Source organism: Trachurus japonicus, chromosome 16, assembly GCF_045865225.1.
Source record: "Trachurus japonicus isolate A0001 chromosome 16, Traja_1.0".
NCBI lineage: Eukaryota > Metazoa > Chordata > Actinopteri > Carangiformes > Carangidae > Trachurus > Trachurus japonicus.
The window spans coordinates 21,734,789-21,758,596 of record NC_140922.1 but is presented as its reverse complement, the minus strand read 5'-3'; the positions used below and the strand labels follow the sequence as shown (position 1 = coordinate 21,758,596).

Below are 23,808 nucleotides of genomic sequence, written 5' to 3'. Positions count from 1 at the left end.
TTGCTTCAGGGGGGACAGCATGGGGCACAGAGATCAGTGTTTCAGGAATCAGGAATGCAGGTTAGGTTCAAGTTCTGTGAGAGTCATTCTGTGTCACCACATAGTGATGAGTCAGGACGATGAACTGCTGCCCGGAATAGTAGCTCATGTGGTGTGGCAGGGAGAGGGAGGTTACAATATATTTCATAAGGACAGCAGGATGACCACAGTCTACAGACAACCACAGTGCTGGGAATGGCAGAGACACAGAGTGATGCTCTCCAGAGCAAGTTCATTATACACCCAGTTCAGTCCCACATTTTACTATTTGAAAACAACACTTTTTGATCATTATAATATCAAGAAAGAAAGAAATATCAGCAGCAGGTTGGTTTTCTCTTGATTACAAAATTATTTATTGAATCAAAAATTAGGTAGACAAAAATAACTGTGCAAACCTTCTGAAAAAAACAAAAAAAAACAATGTGCAATTAAATCTTAAAAAGCAATAGCTTATAAAAAAAATCATGCTACCGTAGGAATACCTTTCTATCAAAGATTTAAATCAAATCTATCTCGGCGATCTTTCTTCAACTTAAATGCTACAGTGTGCTGTAGGCTAAAGTATAAAGATGAAACCATCATGATGAAGGTTTCATGATTAAGATGAAACCAGCAAAGTTAAAATAACTATTTAGAGAAAGAAAAATCTCTTAAAGTTTTCACTCTCAGGATAAACCATACAAGAGTAAAAGTATTTTTTGTGTCTTGAAACTGAACATAAATTAAAAATAGATCTCTATAAAACTAAATGCAACTCCCTTTTTATGCAGATTTATCTCACAATACACAGCAGCAAGCATATACACCCGAATGGATGCTCTAGATCTGTCTTCATTCTAAGGATTCAACATGGACATCCTACTTCATCCATGACTAGAACATTTCATGCAAGTGGTCTGCTTTCCCTCTACCTGACATAGTTACTCCACACTGTAAACGTTACCTACAGAGGAGCAAAATGAAACACACTAACATTTGCCTCAATCAAGACCATAAATAACCTAAACATCTGTTTCTCTACAACTGCTTTTTCTGTTACATAGCCATTAACAAACTAATCTCTTTGTGCTCATTGTGGCATCCACCATTGATATACTTAAATAATAATGATGCTTCAAAAGTATTGAAATGTCAATGAAAGGAAAGGTTCATCTCCATAATATACATCAAACATAAAAAAGGCATGGTCAATTATGTTGCACCTGTAATGCAGGTTTCTACAGGTACTGACCAGAATGTTCAATGTCTTTAGATTATAAACAGCAGCAGAGATGAAGGTTAATAGCTTACACAGGATAATAATGATCTAACAGGCACTAGTCAGTCATCACCATCTTACCAGCCAGGAACTGTAGCAGTTGGCATCATGGACCAGATATATATACAGTATATATCAGATGTATATACTTCAAACATTGTCAATGGATCTACTCGTCCATTTTCTTTACTGTATTTAAGATTTTAATCATCTTAATTTGTTGAACAAATATGAATTTGCCCAAACTGGAAACATCATAAGACTTATTGCACTCCTTTTAGAAATTATACAGCAAACATCATATACATAACACTGAGCAACAGTATAAGGCATCCATGACTTATTGTGGAAAAAGCAAATAAAAAAGAAAAACAGAACAAAACAAAACAAAACAAAACTGAAAGTAGCATAAACCATTTAAATTTGCTTTCCTTGGCACACATTTTTACAATGTTCCAGTTAAAACTACTGAATTCAAGTACAGATGGCAAGATATGTTTAGGAGCAACACTATGAAGATAAACTCAAACATGTTCCAGCAAGCTGCTGTTATGTTAGGAGCTGAAACATCTGATATTGTGGATGGAATTAACTGCAAACCTTTCACCTTTCATCAAATCTTGTCAGACAGACATTGCAGGTGTTTGGCTACTAACAAAGTAACAAGAAATGTTCAAATAATTCCCCTTTTATATATATAAAAAATGTTTTTTGTAAATAGTAGAAGTGATAATAACAGTCTCCCTGCCTTGCTGTTCCTTAAAAACTGCATTAGTTTAAGCCTAAGCCAGTAGTGAGATATGTGAAGTTCAAATAATAATCACTCAAAATATGAATAAATCCAGTTTTCCAAGCAGCTGCTGAAAAAGTACAATGGCAAAAAGCAAAAAAACAAAAACAAAATGGAATTTGATCAATCATTCCTGGTTGTGGTGATGTGGGCTCCCCTCTTATTGCTGGGGGAGGGCTGAGGAGGCTGCTTGGATGGTTCCCAGTCTCCCATTGACTTGAATTGTCTTTGTGGGCACAGCAACCTGGTCAAAAGAAACACAACACATCATGTTTGTATTTCTCCACTTATAGAAAATACCAGGATTTTGAGGTTGTGTGGAGCCTGACTGTCTGCCTACAAAAAAAAAGAAAAGAAAAAGAAATGTCTAAACTTATTGGTGAATTTTCTACCTCTGCAGATCTGAATGAGATGGGCTCAACAATTTCCTGAAAATGTTCATTTTCATTGAATTCATTCTAACATTATTTCAAATTATGCAAATGTTCATACAAGCAGCTTCGTTCTGCCAAGATGGTGAGAACCCAGACCAAAGATGTGAGAAAAAAGAGGACACTGGATCATATATTTTTCTGTTTCTCCCTCTGGCTTCATTGCCTCTATCTGTTCCATCTCTGCTTATTTTCATGTCTGTCTCCCACCCTTTAGTTCCCTCCCTCCCTCCCTTCTTTGATGGCTTTTATCTCTCTGAGTGAAATGATGCCGTTTTAAGCACCAACACCAAGTAAAACAAAGTTAAAAAGACATATATGACATTCTGTGCTAATGCAAAATGTTGATGCATTTATGATGTTGTGAGCAATAAGATAATCAGATGCTGTATTTTTCTGTATTTGTACCTTTTTAAGCCTATCAGCTGCTGATCCAGAGCGAATGGCCTCCAGCATAGCCTCTCTGGCCAAGGCAGCGTTCAGGGGGGCGTGAGCACTTGGTGGATGCGCCACAGTGCTAGGCTTACCCTGAGGCAAGACAGGGGGAGGGGGAGGAGGTGGAGGTGCAGCCATGGGTGGTGGTGGTGGTGGGGTAAAGACAGGGGGTGAAGTGGAAGTCACTGGAGGAGGAGAGGCTGAGGAGGGGGCGCTTGTACTTTTCTCCTCCACAGAGGCCACCTTCTTGAACTTCTCAAGCTCATCCGCAGCCTCAGATTTAGTCTGCAACACACAAAGGGGCGAGACACAATGGTAACTCTAGACACATAAACACAGGCAAAAAGCCTGCTGCTCTCACATACAGAATGTGTGACTGAGCTCACACTCACACTGACCTTACACACAGGCACACAACATCAGCCTCTGGCTGGCACATAGAGATACTTTGTTCAAACAAATAATCTTCTGTTCTAATCTTGTTTATACACATTCACATTTATGTGATTTGATATTATCTATTTTGCAATTCCATCATAGTGTGTATAGTTTCTAGTTATTTATCCACTTTTTTTTTTTTGAGAAGCACAACATTTTTTAAAACTAATTTAGTCATGCAGCATTCCAGAGATTCCACTTCTGGTAAGGAACCTCCAGAATAGAACCGCAGATGTTTCAGCTACAGCAGCGCGTTTCCTGCCCCCTTTCATTCCACATGGGTCCTTATGTGACAGTAAACCACAACTCACAGTCCACACAGAGGAATGGAAATAGACAACCGTGCTTGCATAACTTAGTTCGTGCATGATTTTGTGGACGGCTGACTGGCTAAACAAAACAAAGTGATGAGGGAGACATTCACATTTCCTTTGACATTCTCCTCATGCCATGCACTTGCTATAAGTCCACTTGTTTGTTATCTTCAAAGTGTAACAAGACTAAAGAGGGAACAGTCACACTGTCAGCTCTGTGACAATAAACCATCATCCACACTGAGCACAGCAACAGGCCCAGAAAGACAATGTTGACTTGTGTTTGGTTGGTATATTGTTTATGTTGATATGTTTATGTCATTTTTGACCAGGACCTTTCCTTCAGCTCCCACAAAAAACATGTGACTCGGACTGCCTTCTTTCACTTACGCAGTGAATAGCCAAGATTAGGAATACTGTCTCTCAGAGTGATGCTGAGAAACTGGTCCAATGCATCTGTCCATCTCTCCTCTCCTCTCGCACATTTTGAACTGTCATTATCTTTATCTGTTGCACTTTGTAGTTTGGCCTTGGTGTCTCGCACTCTGTCTGTGTTTCCACAGATCCACCGGAGCTCCATCTCTCTGCACCAATTCTGTTAAACCGACCTGCCCTCCCTTCCCATGAACCAGTCTACCATCCAGTCCCCCCGTTGGCCTGCTCTCCCTGCCTTTTCTCCCACCAGAAGCCGCCTTCGTCAACTCTTGCTATAAAACTGTTTTCATGGCTGTATACAACATTTATTGCATGTCTGCCCGTCCTGGGTGAGGGATCCCTCCTCCAATTTTTCCCTGTTAAAAGGGTTTTCTATGGAGTTTTTCCTCAGTAGATGTGAGGGTCTAAGGACAGAGGATGTTGTTATGATGCCATGTAAAGCAAAAAATGTAAAAAATAATGTTGACAATAAACACGAATATATTCATTAAGCCTTACACATTTATTTCCCTCCCACCCCCCTTGATGTACACACAGTAAAAATGATGTTACACAAATAGCTAAGATAAGTGTTTTACCTTCCTCAGCCTGGTGAAGTTGCTTTGGGCTCTGATAGCAGCCAAAAGAGCAGACCTCTCATCCTGCACCTCAACACAAGACACTTTCTTCAAGTTACTGGGACCAGAAGTGGATATCTAATAATGAGGAAGAAAAGGAGACAAATCAAAATCCCTTTCTTGTTTCCCCAACAACCTGCAGCAAACAAAATATTTATCAAAACAAGAATATAGTGTATGTTTTATCACTATCACAATCCATCTATCTAGTCATCCATCTATCCATCCATCCATTGTATCATCCTGATCTGTGTCTCACCTTTTTGAGCCTGTCTTTGCCTCCACCTGTCTGGATTGCCGCCATCAGGCTGCTGTGCAGAGATGTCTCTTTCTCCACAGATTTACAGATCACAGGTTTGAACTTTTTAACTGGCCCAAACACTGTCACTGGCTGTGGTGCATTGTCACTGTGTGATGTTGCATCAGGTGTTTGATGAGTGGCTGCCTTTGTCATGTCGCTTGTGTTCTGAAGACAAGATGTGAAATATTGAGTACACAATAATATACAGGAGCAATTTTACTAAAACTCTTAAAGTATTTATTTTTCATGAGAGTCAAAACATGCAATTTTTATAATCCAGGTTTTACTTACACTTGTCTGGCCTTGGGATATTGGCTTTGGGGCTGTGGGTGGTTTGGCAGATGAGTGTGGAGGACAGCTTTGAGCAGGGTTAGTGCCTCTGGGCCAAGTCTGTTTAATATCATCTCTGTCATTGCTGGCAGTCACATTTATCTGGGCAGGGCCATTAGACTGAATGTGGTTATTCTTGGCTGTTTGTGTCTGCAGCCTGTAAGAGCGTGCTTTGGTGGATCCAACACTGTCTGGTCTTGCTTCCCCAGAATCTCTCTGGCTATCTGACACATATTCTTGGTAGCTCATTAACCTCTTGGGACCAAGAGGGCTGGGTTTGGAGTCATTCTCCTTATTATCCGAGAAGGATGACTGCGAAGATGAGTGTGGATTCACTTGAATGGACCGACCTGATCTCTGGAAGTTGATCGTATGTGTTTTCACAGAGGCAGATGAGTCAGAGACGTTAGGGATGAAGTTGGGTTTATCCGAGGACTTCGGGGCATGTTTAGTGATGGCAGATGCCACGTATTGGCTTGAGGTTCGCCGGGATGGTTTGAGGAAGGACAGGTCTTTATTTAGGTCTGGAAGCAGTGGAGGGGAAAGGGCAGGTTTATTGCTTGGCTGGTGAGTGTTTTTCGACACTGAAATCTTGCTCTCTACCTCTACCCGCTTCTCCTTTGCAACATAGATGTCTTTCACTGGTTCCTTAGTGTCTTCTTTAACTGTCTCTTTAGGCTGGGCTTTTTCAACAGGTTTTAACTGAGTGCTCTGCGTTGTCCTCAGGTACTCAGCGTTACTGGTCTTCAGTGTAGTTTCTGAAACTGGACTGGGAGTTTTTCTCGTAGCATCCATGTCCTCCTTCTTACTAACCTGACCTTTGCTTTGGTGCACAGGACTTTCTTGTCTCTCATTCGAGCTCCAAAACAATTTGGCTCTTCCATGAAGAGGAGACTCTTCGCTGCAATTACTCTCCGACTCTGACGAACCACTAACTTTGTTCTGGGTGATACCATTTGTCACCATGTTTCCCTGATCATCAATCTTAATGGCGCCTTGGGTTAATCGGACCGCTGGATCTCCCGGAGCAGCATGTATGACAGAAGGTTTCGAAGGAACCACAGTGAACGTTTTCATGCCGAAGCGTGATGTGGGGTTGCGAGTGATCTTACTGGGGGAAGTACTGGAGCTGGAGTTATTTTGGGTAACTCTGCGCACTTCTTCAGCCTTTTCTGTAGACAGTGATCTCTGAGTGGTTGCTGGTAGAACAGGTTTCTTTTCTTGAAAAGACTCAGTGTTATTTTTGACAGGAGCAGATTTGATCTCAGTGCTTTTGCCCTGTTTCTGCATGTCGACATTAGATTTGACTGCTGATGTTGTTCTTTGCTTTTCCTCTTTACCACTCTTGGTGTGAGTGACACTCATCTCTTTAACTTTTGTCTCTGTTATATTTTCTTTCTTTTCATCACCTATAGACTTGTTCTTCAGTGACTCCTTGGGCTGCTCAGATTGAGATGGCTGCTTTGAATTTGCACTGCTCCTTTTATTACTGTCAGCAGCTGTACAAGCATTGTTGTTTTTGTTCTGTGGCTTGGCGCTGGACTGGTAACAAAAATCTGGATCTGTGATAAGAAAGAGAAAAAGTCAATATACCAAATAAAGGATATGACAGGATTTTACCCGTGCTGTGATAAGGAATAAAACAAGGCATACATTAGAGGAATTAAGGGCACACAATGTCAAGAGAAATATCAACTTTCAGCCTTTGTTGTTTCTTTTGTTCTTCTTACCTTTGTTGCCAGCTGACTCAGTCCTCGTAAGTGACTTTGCTTCATTTTCAACAATGTTGAGTTCATATTCCTCCAGCACTTCATCTATGGCTGTGACTGGCACATCCATGTCCACTACAGACACTGGCACATCATTACTGTCTGTGGACATGGTATAAGGAGACTCCTTCACTGAGACAATATCAATGTGGGCTGTAAAAAGAAAAAAACATTTTTATATGGATTTGTAAATTGCATTTGGAACAGTCTCTAAATGCAGACACACATTTTAATGACCTCATGACAGTTCAAGATCATAAATGGGCTGTGATCTATGGTATGCCTCCCTTACCTGCAAGGTTGGTTTCAAAATCTGTCAGAGTCTGATGGAGCTGCGCTGTGAGCTCTGGATCATCTTCATAGCTGTCTTTGAACCTGTCTGACTTTGCCTTTGAGCTGATGTCATTGTGCCTGAGGATGGTGCACACAAACATGTGTCAAAAAGACATCTGCAAATATATACGTGTAAAAACACATACAAACGCATAACCTAACAAGTCCCATATCATGGGTACATTCAAAAAACAGATCAGCACATAGGGGCAGCCATAATACAGCATTCTGTGTGACTCCATGATCCTTATTAACAGTCACAGAGCTACAACCAAACAGCTGTTATGAATCGCTTATTTGATGCTGGTGTTACATCCAGCACCCTTCCCGTTACTAATCTGCCTCAGAAACCAAAAGGGTAAATGCAGTTCAGTAGTAGGAGAAATAAAAAAAAGAAAAGAAGGGTGTGAGTTTTAAATATTTTGTGCTTGTTCAAAGCCGAATTTTATTTTTATTGGAGCCTGCTGGCTTTGAAACATGCAGCAGTAAAGATATTATTACCACAGTTCAAACTTCCTTCACTCTCTTCAAGGGTTCAGTGGAGCATTCTCATGAGTTAGTGGCGTATTAGCCATAACAAATTGCAACAAGGAGGCCAAACCAAACAGAATTTGTCTTCTAAGAGACTTGGACTGCCGCTCTTTTCCTCAACGATTCTGAGAAAACAAGGTTATAGTGCTTTCCTGGAATACTGAGGAGCCAGCAGCAACAGGCCAGACCCCGGATTCATAAAGTTTCTCTCAGTGAGAGCATCGATCCAGGATCCTTGGTCTGGGCACATTACCATACACATTTCACAACAACTTAAAAGGCAAAAGTGATCTGGGGCAGTATTCATTTTCCACGAAGGCCTTTGAATAAGGGCCTAGAACCATAACTATGAAAGATCAGCACTAAAAGTCAAGGGTGCCAGCTTTGGCCACAACTCAAATATAACACATGGTGGGAACTGCTCTTGGGTATTACTGCTAGCAAAGTTGAAAACTGTGGAGACTTTGAAATTTTGCTTAAAACAGTGATGGCTGACTCTTCAGGGGAAAATCAGGTGTAAAACTAAGCTTGATTGCCAAAAGCAAGAATCCGGCTGAAGATTTAAAAACAGGTTTTAGTTATCTGTGGTTTGGCCAGCCCCAAGTCGACGGCAAAGTGAATGGCACATGCATTATCCCAGACAGATGACTGACTTTTCTCATGGCCAAAACAGCCATGCATTAAAGGGATAGTTCAACATTTTGGCAAATTGGCTCATTGCCATAATCCCTATAGTTTTACGTGTAGGTTCGTTATCTTATCAATTGTTGGTGCAAGCTGTTTTTAGAACGGCCAAGCCGAGCTGCGAGCTACTCAGAGCTACGCTACGGAGGCTAATGAGATTTCTTGGTTTCCCTCATCAAAGTCATCAAATACACAATCCAACAACTCCAAAACGCTCTCATGGACAAGTTGTGACCTGCACATTCACCACGCTATGAAATAATAACGGAACGTTACAAGACGGAGTTGTTTTTGGGGTAAATGCAGAGACTGCTTGCGGAAAAATGCATCAACGGTTTTGCATGGTTTTACCTTTTTAACAACTCTGTCTCGTAACGTTCCGTTATTATCTCATAGCCTGGTGAATGTGCAGGTCACAACTTGCCCACAAGAGCGTTTGGAGTTGTTGGATTGTGTATTTGATGAGTTTGATGTTGGAAACCAAAAAATCCCAATAGCCTCCATAGCGTAGCTCTGAGCAGCTCGCAGCTTGGCTCGGCCGTTCTAAAAATAGCTTGCACTGACAATTAAAGGTAACGAACCTACTCCTAAAACTATAGGGATTATGGCAATGGGCCAATTTGCCAAATGTTGAACTATCCCTTTAACACACCACCTAAAACTGTACTGAATGAGGCCTTAATTATCTTGTTGGTCAATTAAATCATGGATTATAAGTTTAAACAGTCCTTGACTTTATTTGCTTTTCTTCTTGTTTTTGGCACACAACCACCCTTCATCAATGTGCCCTCTATCTCAGCTTTGTATGTATGACTGTGTCTCTACCTGTGACTTGATCCCCAGGTGGCACATCCCTCATCACTGTCACTGGAATTGTCCCGTACTGGTCCAAGCAGTTTCTTTCCTCCACCTCTGCTACTTCCATCCAAAGACACACTCCCCTCTGGAGATGTGGGCTGCGTGTCAGACGGAGAGCTGATCATGCCCGAGTCATCGCCGTCTGCCATGCCCTCCGAAGCGGCATAACCCTGGTCAGGCAGGCTGCTGCTGCCATTGCTGCCCAGGGACAGAGTTTCCTCCTCGGGTGTTTCAGTTTCTGGTTTCTGGCCCCTGGCTGCAGAGCTCTGCATGGAGTGGAGCCAGGCTGGTAGAGGATAGAGGAAGATCTCAGCATCAGTGTTGGGTGTTATCTATCAGTGTCCTTTAACGCTGTGAGTAGCTTTTAGTAACAATCGATTTCAACAATCACATACTGTAAAAGGCTGTTTAGTGAAAACAAAAGACTGAGAAAAGACTTTGCTTCGGGACAGAACATTACATAAAGAATTAAACATCGAAAGAAGCCTCTGTTTTTTTTTTACTCATGGCGTGCAGTACATTAAAAAACACAAGAAGAAATACTTAGGCCTCATTTTATATTTCTCAAATCCAACTTCTTGACACCTAGGAAGATTAAAACTGAGAAAACCAACACAACAAATCAAGAGGCCACTTGCTTGAAAAGAAGCACAGGGTGCAGATCGAAAATGAGAAGTAAGAAAAGAGGGAAAAAACAGAGGAAGCATTTACGTTAGTTTCAACATTCATTCTGACACCACACACACACAAACCAGAAAACACAAGCCAAATATACAAACACAAGCCCAGAGCACAACCACCTGTGGCTTGATAAAACAGCTTTAATGATGTGTGGGTGGACTTACTGTAAACAAACCCTTTTAATTAGATTTTTACAGTACTGTTTTAGATACCACTGAGAGACAGCATTGCTTCATACCCTCTCATCTCTTTGGTACAGTCATGCTCTGGTCACTGCCGCGGCTTTTGGAGAAGTTATTTAGTCTGTCACTGATCTCATTGAACTCTCGGCCAAGAGAATAAAAATCAATGCACCATTTTTTTTCAGCAGCCTGGCCAGCATGCACAGCCCTGGGAACTCAACAGGGGATTCTTTAAAATGAGTTTAACAGAGAGTGACCTTGTTAGTGATACCAGGTGTGTGTGTGTGTGTGAGAGCGTGCATTGGGCACACATTGTGCTCCAATATGTCTTCCTAAGTGTGTGTGTGTGTGTGTGCACTAGGCCTGTCAGTTTTGGACCTGGTCCTAATGGTGTGGAGAGAACAGTCAGTTCCAGGAGATGTGGTGATGACTCACAGGGCTGTCCTCCCAGCGCCTTCCCAGCAACAGCTTAGTCATGCCAACTACAGCCACAGTCCACACACGCACACACACACACAGACAAGTGCATGTATACACACTCACTGTAATGCTCTCATGTGTTTACACAAGTGCTGTATGCTTCCATTACAAACACACAAGTAAATATACACACATTAGTTCTCAAACCCCCAACTCATTTTGACCTTAGGCACACTTCTCTGTTAGAGCCAAATAATACAGTGTCTGCATTCCCATGCAAATCGATGCAGTGACATGTTACTTATCAATATCTATCCATGCACCAACCCATGCATAATCCAAAAACAAAATACCTTTGATCTTAATTCAGTCTTCAACTGTTTAATTACAAAAAAAATCTTTCAAACAAATACTCTGACCTTCAATCACAACACAGATAAGTGGTTGTTCATATACACAAGTCCACAGGTGTACACACACACACATACACACACTCACTAGGCTACACATTTGCACCATAACACAGTGACTCAGGATGAATTATATTTTAGATTTTAAAAAAATCATTATTTCAATTGAATTATCTTGTAACTCTGATCTGCCTGGTACATTGCCATGGTCCTTGTTGCAAAAAAAAAAATGTAAAATGCTACTTCCATAAAACATTTGATTGTGTTGTACCACAATAGCTGCAACAGTTTGGAAGTCATGTGATAAAAACAAGGGATCCATTTCTTCAATATGTTCACCATTCAAAAATAAAATCTTTTTAAGAACTTATCATTTTCTTATTAAGTAGTTTACCCTTAAGGCCATGCATGTTACTTGCACATTTTCAGCATGATGAAAAAAAAAGAAAAAAAGAAAAATTTAGTGTTGCTCTGAATTCAAAACATTTAGAGCAAACAGTTTTCACATAGCATATAACTACAGAAAGGTCATTTTATATCTCTACTCATCATTTCAAAAACAATCTGTAAAGCATTCCTGCAAGTACTATAAGCTGTCACAAACCAATCAGTGAGAGTCTTCCTAATTTCAGTGTAGACTATTACAAGTTTCAATGGGGGCAGGCCTTTTGTTTTAAATGTGTGTCTTTAAAATACATGAGCCACTAGCACCTAAAAGCAACATGTCATTGATAGATCACTCTTTCCATATAATTGCTGAAGGCAGCATGCATTCAGGTCTCGTGTTTCTAAACTGATCCCCAACACCAGGCACAAAAAGAGAAACGTACGCTGTCCTACTATTGATCTGCAGATATCACATCACCAAAATATTGGCTGATAGATACTGCATGGCCTCACCTAATAACCTCATTCCAACATGTCACTCATCAATCACATTGTAACTGATACGTCCAGGGCTTAGCTCATCTGTCAATGTATAGGCCTCTGACCACATTCTGCGTGTCCACTTTTAACTCAGCCCTGATCTCATGCATAATTAATGCCAACCAACATAAAGCTGAAAAGCAATACCACCAAAATAATATATACATACATTTGTAGAAAAAAAGAAGAAAACAAACACAAACCAGGACTGTTTTAAGATCATTGAAGAGAGTGACTTGCCTTCATTTAAGGCATATTCTGTCCCCAACAGGATCAAATCAAAACTGTCAAAGGGACAGATGCAGTGAAGTTGCTGCAAAGCAGCTTCTGCAAATGACACCAAGTAAAAGCAAGCCACAATGAGACAATTAAAATCATGATAGAACTGTGTTTGTAACAAGCAACACAAGAGGACAGAAACAGTAGAAAGTTCTTGAAAGAATGACAGTATAGGATGGTGAATGTCAGAGGGATGTCCAGCAGAAAGGAGAAGGGTGAAGAGGAAGAGGCAACAGGAACTGAAGGATTGGCAAACAAAGGAAGGCTCGAGCCAGAGAGAGACTTCAGGAGTGTTTGGAGCGCAGTCGCACAGGCCCACAGCAGTACACTACAAAAGAGGGTACGGGGTGGGGAGAAAAGAAAAGGAAAGATGTGATTTGACATGGGTAGACCCTGCATTACTGGCAAAGGAGATGAAATCAGCATCCAGAGAAAAACCTAGGGATAAACAAAGACACTGAGTTCAACAAACAGTAGTGAGACAGACAGTGGCTTGCATACGGTTCAGCATCTCTTTCATTATACATCTAATATACTCCCATCTACTGTATAGATGAAACATAAAAGGCACTTCGGTTGATTGGTGTTGACCCCAGCCCTGACCCCTGGGCCCAGAAGAAATAACAGGGCTTACAGGTTGACATTTATAGATATGAAGCACCTTGACCTCACATGGGCCCAGTATCACTTAACAACTCAGCTGCACGACTCACTGATTGAGAGATGGATAACATGTGAGGACAGGGAGCAGTATTCACATACACACACACACAGGTTTGGCAATTCAGGATAGTTGCAAAAATACAAACTCTGATTTAGACGAATCAAGTGAGAGGCAGAGAACCAGGAGAGCAGCTTCTAGGGAAGAAAAAGAAAAGAACAAGAGTGGAGGAAAGGGAGACGTGGTCCATCTGGAACCTACACTGGGGAGCTGCTTCCTCCATCTCTGGGGAGTCACTTTCTGTGAGCTCAGTGGGAGGGGTGTGCGGGGGAGAAGTGGGTGAAGTTGGGGGAAGGCAAAGCCGTGGTGTTTCCTGAGCCGGGGAACGACGAGGTTTGGGTGGTGCTGGTTGATCAGTGGCTCCTAGAGGAGGGACAACATGCAGGCAGGGCAGGCACAGATGGTCATGGGGAACGTGACACAAACAGCTCACATGCAAACTTCTTATCAAACTGAAAGCTGCGGAGAGAACATTGTGCAAACATCAAGATCTTTGTCTTTTATTTATTCTACTCTTCTATTCTATTCTTTATTTATTTACGGTAACCCTCTGGCTCTGCTGTGTTTTTGCGCTACACTTATTTATCCTTGGATTTTCTGATGAAGTTTGAGTTTCTGTGGGCAGCGTTCCATTCTTCGCCTGGTGGGGGTTATGACTTTTAAGTGTTAACAGTACACTCATTTGTAGGTTTTTACTATTGGTGGACGGATTTTCCCAGTCTACTTGTAGTAGAAAACAACCCGTTAGCAGCTACCATCCAGTTTACATAAATCCTGTGTGTAGTAAAATTCCCAGGAGTGTAAAAATGCAGGGCGTGGAAGTGTTGTTTTATTTCTTAGCTGCCAATGTGTAATATGTGCAGAGCATGATACATAAAGCACAGGAGACAGGTGATGCTGACATAAGTATGGACTGACAAATGGGACAAAATCAATCTGGATGACATATTGGGATGTAGTTGCAAAAACACAATTACTGTAAAAGAGCCCTGCTGAAATACAGCCACTGAAATTTCCCTCTAAGGCCTGTGATGCATCAGTGGGCTGCATCTTAGTCAGCAGGTGCTGTCGATGTGCTACTTTATCTGTTTATTCTGTTGACGACAACGGGAGGGAACTGGAACAGCAGGCAGAGCTGAGATGATTAACTACACCATCACGACACTGACAGCCTCTGGAGCACATGCACACACACACACACGGCGAAATGGTTGAATCCTCCTTCTGTATTTAGTAATTACACTGCACAGAGTTGCACTGGTACTTTAACAGTGATATTACAGTGTTATCACTTCAACATGAAGGTGCAGTGACATATTTGCTTTGGTGCTTTGTTGTTCCCTGTTCTGTTTTCAACCAACCTAAACCCTTGACTTCAGACTGATGCAAACACTGACAAAATGTGCCCAACATGCAGTAGCATACATACACCCATGAATACACAGGCATACACATGGCCTTTAATGCTTCTACGGCAGCTTATCATTTGAAGATATAAGGAATATGTCATCAATACATTAGACACTACAAGAAGCAATAGTCTAAAAGTCAAAAACCCTGTATAACCCTGTTCCAGCTCCACCTGTTTATTTAGAATTGAAGATCTTTATCACAGGGCTCCCAGAGCACATGGCAAACAGTTTACAGTTTGTAAACATTACAATTTTGCGTAAAATGAAAGGCTAAAAATAAAACCTACAAAAATGGGAGAGTAAATCAAACCTATATAAATGACAGACCAACAGAAACCTAATAAATGTTCTGAGTACATTTCTGCCTCTGCCTATACAAGCATGAGGGCACCACCCTACACTGCGTGCAGGGTATAGCTGTCTAGCCCTAACGTGTTTACCAGCTATTCATTCTCTGCCAAATATGTACTGTTCAGTAATATGTGCAGTTGTCACGCTGCAATGAAAAACATTTTACAGTCTGTGAAAAGTTGAAAAGTTGATGTTGAGGTTGTCTGTAGGACAAAAATGTTTTTAAGGGAATGTGGCTTTGGGAATAAAACTATTTCAGTACAAATACACATTTTAAAGACAGCACTTTCCGACACAATGCCTAGGCGAACAAAGGAAGGAAGAGAGTCAAAGCCAAAAAGAAGAGAGAAGGTGATGCACTGTCAGCAGAGTGTCAGGATAGAGGAAAAGAGAAGTAGCGAGGTCTATAAATTTATTAATGATCCTCGTTCTGTCTGTTCTATCCTGTCTAATGCACAAACCTCCTCATACTTCATCCTCTCTTTTTCTTTCATCCGCCTGTCCATCATCCTCCACTCCTTAACCCCCCCTGAGTCCCCTTGTTTCTACCTCACTACCCTGTCATTCCTCTGCCAAAACCTTCCCATGCTCCTTTCTCTGAACCTCATTCTGCTACTCTCACCTTTCTCATCCTTTTTCTGAGGTCTGCGGCTCTCTCATCTGTGCCCCTGTCAGACATGACAGCCCTCTGCTGCAATCTCACTTTGCTACAGAGAAAGATCTAGGTTATATAAAGATCAATAGGAGGGCCAGTGAAAGTTCATGTAGAGCCTGTTTAAATCTGTGATGGATCTGTCTGACTTTATATCTGCCAGCTTTGAAAGGTCTGTGTGAGGGGCAAGAAAAAGAAATAATTGAGGGATAAAGATAAAGAGAGGGATAGAGAAAGAGGGAGAAAGAGAGAGAGAGAAAGAAAGATAAGAACGTGAGGGATTGATAAGCGTTGGTAAGAGACAAGGGCTGTATTGTCTCATGAGCTATGATGAAAACCAGCTCCACTCGTTCCAGTATTTTAGCCATGACGGACACGCACGCACGCACACGCATGTGCACGCACGCACACACACGTTATGTACGTCAGTCTTGACAGTTTAAGTTTCAGACGTTGCTGCAGAGTGACAGCTCAGTTCTCCAGGGCAGACATTCAACAGTCATTTCAAACAGGCAACTTCTGACTGTCTCACTTCTTTCACATACAGAGAGTGTGTTTACCATCACTGTCAAGAGTTCAGTAATCAGAAGCCAAGTTCATTTTCTTTGATGAATATAAATGTTTTGTCTGTTGTGGCGTGATGATCCGACATGTCAGTTAGTTAACTCAAAATTGAATTCACATAGGTAACTTTTAGATACTAAAGATAAAAACAAAGAATGATATGAGGAATCTATGAAAACATCTGGTACCTCGCTTTTAAAAATTAGTTGCAGTGAAATTGAAATTTTCAAATATCACTTGCTGTTATGTGTAGTGCAGGATTTCTGGGCATGCTGTGTGTTATTTACCCATTCCGCTGTGTCTGTTGTTCTCAACTTCATCTAGTTTCAGGTTGAGGGCCGACTCAGACTCAGACCTGGAGCTGTTCGTTGAGGTCACCTCTTGATCTCTCAGATTGGCCGCCGTGCTGCTCGACATCTCTGATTCCTCCAATCGGCTGCTGGAGCTTTTCATTGCAGCCTGGACCTTTACAGAGCCGCTCACTGTGCTGCTGGTGAGGGTGCTGCAGTAGGAACCGGCCTGGTCTTGGTCAGCATCTGAGTCATCAAGGCTGTGGCTGTATTCAGAGCTGGAGTCCTGGAGAGCCAAGCTGTCTGTGGTGCTGCTGCTTGGGGTTGGGGAGCTTGCGGTTGGGGTGGCAGGTTGTTCTGCTGCTTTCAAGGGGCTGGGTTTTATTGTTTGCATTACCACAATGGTAGCAGGGGCTGGAACAGCCTGCGCCACCTTGGAGCGGATGGCTGGGGTAGGTGTTTCAGTAGCATGGATATCAGGACTGGGAGAGGGAGAAGTTGAAGTGTCATCAAAGCCTGGGGTGGTGGAGGACGGGGTGGGAGGAGGGGCTGGAGCCTTTCTTTTCCTCTGCTGGCTTTCTGAGCCAAGAGCCATCTAATAGAAAAGGGGAGAGACAGTAGAAAAGTTCACTGTGAACACCTTGTGCTTGGGTGTTGGTGTGTGCGTATGTGTGTGTGGTCTGCCTATAAATCAGCCTGTAAATTCAGTCTGCCAGAACTAAAGTAGAGTTTACTACTGAGTAATTAAATCAAGTGGAGTTCTGGCAGGCATCTGACTCTTCAAATCCATCAGAGTGCCAACATTCCCTTTAAATTATCCTGCAACAAAGACATACAAGCCACCAGCAGTGAAACAGTTAATGTGGTGCAGTGTTATTTTGATAGTGCATATCGATGTGTTGTTTTTACAGTATTGTTTCTCAATCAACCATTATACAAATGTTACGCTCTCGTGCTGAGTTACATGTACTGATGAATCACGGATCACTTCAAGGGTTGCGCAGACGGCCCAGTGACGGATCACTTGTTACAGATGTCAGTTCTTCCATGTGTGTGTGCAAACAAAACAACAACATCTAAAAATTCTGTCATGTCATGTTGTTCCTGAACACGCCGTTCAATTGACACACTATTATTATCATTATTATTATTGGCAGAGCACAACCTTTATGTTATTCAGGCAGTGGAAAAATGAAATGATGAAGAGACAACCTGTTTAGCAGGGATAGGTGTTTCGACAGCTTTCTGTCGGTTGATGTTTCATAATACACAACCGCTTTATGTAGTAACTTCTCTAAAAGCAGTGACCAGGGCATGGCTGTACTAAAACATAATAACTTTAAGGAGAATTATTCCATATAGAAATGTGCAACTAAATCAACTAACAGGGAAATGACACCACTTTCACAATCAAGTGATCTTTCTCTCTGCTCAAGCAGCTTTCTAAGAATCTGTTTAATTCAGAGACAGGTTGGAACAGCTCAGATTCCCAGATTACAGCAGAGGTTCAACTTCTCTTCACTCTGAGACTCTACAGAGAACATGTCTGAAGCTGCATGTAGTGTTGCATCATGCAGAAGGACAAGAGGGAGATCAGGCCACCTTGCCTTCCTGCAGGCTAACTGGGTTCACACATGTGCACTCAGTGAACTCAGTGCATGGCATTCTATGGAAAACCAAATGGCCCCCCAACTGATTGTCTTTCTCCTCCTTGGTCTCCCGCTTCTCTCCCTCTCTGGCATTCATACATACATGAATACAGACTTACCAGTGATGTGGGCCAAAGTTGAAGCTGAAATGGATGACTGACTTGCCTATGAAGATGGATGTATGTGTGTGTGTGTGTGCAAGCATGCATGCATGTGTGCCAGTATGTTTGTGTGTGTGTTCCCTGCAGAGTGAAATACAAGACTGCAGCCAAGCCCTGCTATGAAAGGAAGAGAGCTGTGGCCTCAACACACATGCACACACACTTTTCTGTGTGACCGTATGAGCACTTACACACTCTCACATATGCCAACGAGCGCGCACACACGAGATGAGAAGGAACAGTATATCTCATATGTCAGACTGAGCTTGGGTGTATGGATTAGGGGGTTGTTAAGGGTTGCAGGGTTACATGTGTGCTGCTCTCATGGGCTTATTGGCGCCATGACTGGGAACACAGCATGTACTTAAGATTGTTAGAGATTGAAGCCAAGACAAGAATCTTATTATACCACATCCAAGGTCACACTATACATTAAGTTAAGCTGGCTGTGTAATATGATTATGTATACACTGTTGTTTATGTGTGTTGTTTACTGATTTTATATTTGAAGCAGTTTTTCAAACTCATATTACACAGCGGAGAACAGCTGTGCATCATCGGAGAAAATGATCCTGGTCAGCGGTTGCACAGTGGTTATACATACATGGCTTTCAAAAGCTATGTATGTACTGCTGCAAACTAGAGGCAGGATTTCTCAAGCAGAAGCCTCCACGGACAGAAGAAAATGAGAGTTTTTTCCGTGAAGTTTGATTGTCTACATTTTCAGATACATATAGTAGGTAAGACTGAATAATACGGTAAATAATATCTTATTTTAATCACACACCCATATATGAGCAGGTTGATCTGCTGGCACACAGGCTCCTTCAAGTCTCAGGTAACACCCACTAGTCTATAACAAAATAAAATACCAGCTAAGATCCTACAAAACGTGTCTTTTGTACTTTTTTGTACTAATTATTTTTATACAAGAAGACATGTGAGCAAATATTTTTGCTAGACTTATATTAGTGGATGAAGTTCTGAGGCCTAAGCAGAAAAACTACCTCCCATCTGAGGTGACTGCTGAAGATCTGGCTGAGCTGTGGGTAGAGCAGTGCAAACACACTGAGAGTGCAGTGCAGTGCACAAAAGTCTGTGTGTAATGAGGAAGAGAGGGACTTTAAAGATGAAACAGTGTTTTCTTTCATTTTTAAGGCTCTGCGAGTTTGAACTGAATGAATGTGATGAGAATGAGGCCAGGCCTCTTCTCCTGCTGATAAGATCACAGGTTTCACGAAAGCTGAGTCAAATGTTTCATTTCAGATGTCTCCTGATGAGGACTTGAACAAGAAGCCTCGTCAGGAGGAAGAGGACACTGAACCAGAACCAGCCATCACTTCTCCTACACCCGCTCCTCTGAGTACCACTGCTGACCAACACTGCCACCTGCAATCGCTTGAGTAATACCCTGGATGAAGCAGGGCAGTTAGAGCCAACCTAGAACCAGACTCTTCTATTCAACCTGCTCTTCTGAAGCCACCTGTTCAGCCTCCTGTGATCCCTGCACCACTCTTCTGAGGACTGCTGTTGAACCGCCTGCCAACATTGTCACCCAGCATGACTTGATGTGGTAGGCAACAGGACCTGACTCTTTTCTTCTACCTGTTGAACTTTCAACCAATGTGGAGAGGCCCACCTAATATCCCTCTATGACTCCCCTCCTGCAGAACTTGCTTTAGTCATGGTCGGTGAGGATATCTGTGGGTTTAGACACTCCACTGTTGTTTCACTTTCTCCAGCTCATCTAACCCGACCCACCCCCTGTCACCTCTGCAAAGCAGGACAACATGCTCCTCTGCCAAGTGAAGCTTCTTCAGCTTCTTCACAAAAACTCGCCTGCCAGAAGATGCTCGGTAAAAAGTCAGATTGTTCGTTTACATGTTTGTTTTCAGCCTCAAAATAACAAATTCATTGTTGCATTTCAGCCAGCCCGCTTCATATTATGTACAGAAACATGAATATAAAATATAAATTAAATCAATCTGATGTCAAACAATACATTTTTCACATAACGATTCACAAACATAAATACCATAAAACCAGAAATAACATGAAATAAAATAATTTGCTTGATTTTTTAAAATCCAATAGTGATATTGAGTCTGATGACCTACAGTATATATAAACTAAACTAAACTCACAGTTACATGTACAAACAGCATGCACATTTTTGATTTGGCAAGCTCTCTCTCTCTCTCTCTCTGGTGGACAACTATTCAATGATATGGTTTCTAAATGTTATTGAATATATCTTTTGCATTTCTGTATTGTCAACATCCAGTGTATATATATATATACTGTATCACTCCTTAGTCAGCTACTTTTGGCTGAGTTAGTTACGTCTTATGAAAAAAGAAAAGGAAAGAAAATGTTACTAAAGAGCCCTGTGTTGTTGACCTCACTCCTGAATTTTCTACCATGAGCAGAGTGAATATGCACAGCTGGTGAGATGTTTATCTTAACAATAATAGTACAACAAAAAAAGATAATCAAGAAATCACCAGAACTCTATTTGTTTTTATTAAGAAAGAATGCAGTGACGCCAACATTCACCATCTGATTATCTGACTTCCTTGTTTACATTTCTACTGAAACTCTACTTATAAGAGCAAAAGCAAAATTTGATTGCGGCTGCCATCCAAAGTTATTTCAGTGCTCTGCTGTGATTTTTGTCTTATTAATTGTGCTTGGACTGAAGACTGGTTAAATCTATGACTTAAGGACAAATGCTCAGCACAAAAAAATGTAGTTTTGTTTATTGTTTCACTACGCTGATTAATACAGTGAACCTAAAATGTAATGGAGAACATGAAACAAATCACATTTATTGGTCAATTTAGAGGGTAACCAGAGTCTCCCTCCAATCAAAGCTGTTATAATCTATCAAGTGGTTTCTTTGGCCAAACAAATTGTAGTTTTCCTTTTCTTATTTGGCTCTTGTATTGGCTCATTAAAGAACAATGGAGAAAGTTGTGTTCCTGGGCATAAATACTAGTGTAAAGAATGCGTCTTTACACAAAAGTGCAAAGATGGCTAGGCTATACCAGGACATACCAGTCTGGTGTGTCCATTAAATTTTCCACTCTATGGTTTGAGAGGCGAAGGGCCCCATGTTGGAGCATGTTGATCAGATAGGGCCACCCATGGAGGCTTCAACCTGGTGGCGTGACCATTCATCAGTTGTTTTGAAGGACTCTTGATGGGTGAGGGGCTTTGTAACAGGGCAACATTACAACGCTAATGTGGAATGTGAAATGGAGTATGTGTGTGTGTGTGTACACTGTATATGTGTGTGTCTGTGCATGTCAGCATGCATGAGTACATTCATATATGCATGCATGCGTGCGTGCGCAGAAATATGTGTATGTATGTACGTGTCAGAGATAATAATAGCGGCTGAACTGTCTCAACAGAGCGAGGGCACAGTTAGCGTGTGTTAGGGTTATTGTGTGTGTGTTATAATGAACATACGTGGCTGTGCATGTATGATGAAGGGAGTTTTATGTTAAAGGTCTTAACAATGTGTGTGTGAAAAGGAGGGGTGGCGAAGAGGCTAGCTGAGGATAAGGAGACACATGGCTGACCCAGTTCCTTTGTCGTCTACTTTGTCCTACTAACCTACTGAAACTTTATGTTTTCTTCACCTTTACCCCACATCAACAGTGATGTACACATGGGCAGTGGGTCAGGGGTGAAAAGGAATATAATCAATATTAATACTAGTATTAGTTGTAGTCATAAAAGTGATTAATATGTCTACAATATAGTGAATATTAAAATTTTTAGAGATTACAAACTTTTTTGGGGTCCCATTACCAGTCTTGGTCCTTTAACATAGTGTGGTGCTTTTATTGGTTTGTGCTTTACATATACTGTAATCTGCATAGTTCGTATTAAATAGGCAAGAAAACATATTATAAACATAAAAAATATGTGTATATTGGATATTACTTTGTCAGAAGATTGAAGTAAGCGGCCGTAACAAGGGATGTTCTCTGATTGTTTACTAATTAAAATCCATACCAGATCAATTATTGTCTGTGTAAGTGCAAAATATCCAGATTCTATAGACCTACACATACATAATACTTTATGAAACTGTTCCTTAAACAGGTGCAGATGCAGCCATAGGGGATTTAAAACTGATGCAAACCTAGATCTGTTCTATTCGTTTGTCCCATCTGTGCTGGCTGGTGTCATACACAAGATGTTTTGACAGCTTCAAGTGCAAACAAATCCTGTCCTACATAGGCCACATGGCAGGGTGACGTGTACCCCTATTCCTGGCCCCTAACTCACACTTTCACAATCTTCAAGGTCAGTGCATAAGAATAGAAAGCTCATAGTGCCTACCTAGAGTACACTTCAGGCACCACAACCACAAGACCAAGCAGACATACAGTACACAGGAGATGTTGTACATAATTACTATAAATAGTGATTATGCTCTGAGTAGGCATGCGTATTACAAAGCTAAAATTCAATAACAGCATAAGAGTAAATGGGGTGAAACTAGAAATACCACATCGCAGACATGTGCCCTGCACAAACCAGTTGCAACCAAAGTTGCAGGAAATATGGTCACTGTATCTCTCCTTCTGCCCATGAGTTAGAGGTGTTTCTGCAGAACATTAGGTGAACCCAAAAACAGACGGTTTTATTACCAATGGCACTGTGTGTCAAAAATTGCTTTTTCAATTGCTTTACATAATTCAGCTACTGGTCAGTTGAGTACTATTGTAATTGACATATTTAAAGCTGTGTGACAGACCGTGCATATCTGAGACTAATATTTAGATTAGGTCTGTCAATTGATCAAAACATGCATTAATCGCATGAATGCCATAGCAAATTGCAATTAATCACATATCTTTTATTAGTTCAAAATGTTCCTTGAAGGGAAATTGTTAAAAAAAAAAAAAAAAGTGTTAACTAAGGATAAGACACATCACCAGTAACAGCAAACAACCATGGCTTTGTCAACAGCCACATCTGCCAGGACTTTGTAGCTGTGTTCTTTATGCACATCCAAGAGGCAAGTGTTAGCAGAGACAGTTCAGCTTGAGACTGTGAGCTGATTCATTCTGGCAACTAATACAAACTATGGGTCAGGCTAAAGGCCAATATAACTAAATGTGTTAATCCCATGTCCAACAAAACATCTTGTTAAATGGAATTTGCATTAACACATAACCTTTGACAGCCATCTAAATATAAAATGTGTTACATTACGTATTTTTGTCAGTTAATGCAAGACATGTATAGTGTACTGTACTGTACATAGTAACACAAGCCACACACCTACTCTTTTGTTTTGAAGTGTGTCAAAAATGGACATAAAGAACAGCTTTGAAGGAAAGATAAAGGACGAAGATGAAGATGAGGGGTGAACAGAGCCTGCCTGTTTTCTTTGGAAGCAATAGTCTCTACTTCAGCCTCGAAGGGGAGAATCAGTGGAGACATGTGATAGACAGGTGAACATCCATTTCTACATGCTCCCAAACGTCTCTTGACCTCTCACATCAGGAAGATCCAGGTTA

At 41.3% G+C, this 23,808-nt stretch overlaps 1 protein-coding gene across 16 annotated transcripts in view; it reads right to left on the bottom strand.

Moving 5' to 3' along the window:
* Positions 1-367: 367 nt before the first annotated feature.
* The window catches only part of cobl (cordon-bleu WH2 repeat protein), a 52,874-nt gene continuing 29,433 nt past the window's right edge, over positions 368-23,808 (bottom strand). For 8 of the 16 annotated variants that reach the window (XM_085802524.1, XM_085802529.1, XM_085802528.1 and 5 more), the window contains 10 exons: positions 16,453-17,050; positions 13,388-13,549; positions 9,534-9,852; positions 7,453-7,571; positions 7,122-7,313; positions 5,353-6,953; positions 5,020-5,226; positions 4,722-4,838; positions 2,930-3,241; positions 368-2,334 (listed from right to left, as the gene is read on the bottom strand). In XM_085802524.1, coding sequence (XP_085658650.1) covers positions 2,251-2,334; positions 2,930-3,241; positions 4,722-4,838; positions 5,020-5,226; positions 5,353-6,953; positions 7,122-7,313; positions 7,453-7,571; positions 9,534-9,852; positions 13,388-13,549; positions 16,453-17,050 — 3,711 coding nt within the window. In that variant the 3' untranslated portion in view covers positions 368-2,250. The remainder of the gene's footprint in view (positions 2,335-2,929; positions 3,242-4,721; positions 4,839-5,019; positions 5,227-5,352; positions 6,954-7,121; positions 7,314-7,452; positions 7,572-9,533; positions 9,853-13,387; positions 13,550-16,452; positions 17,051-23,808) is intronic. The other 8 variants (XM_085802533.1, XM_085802538.1, XM_085802536.1 and 5 more) reach the window with 2 other exon arrangements.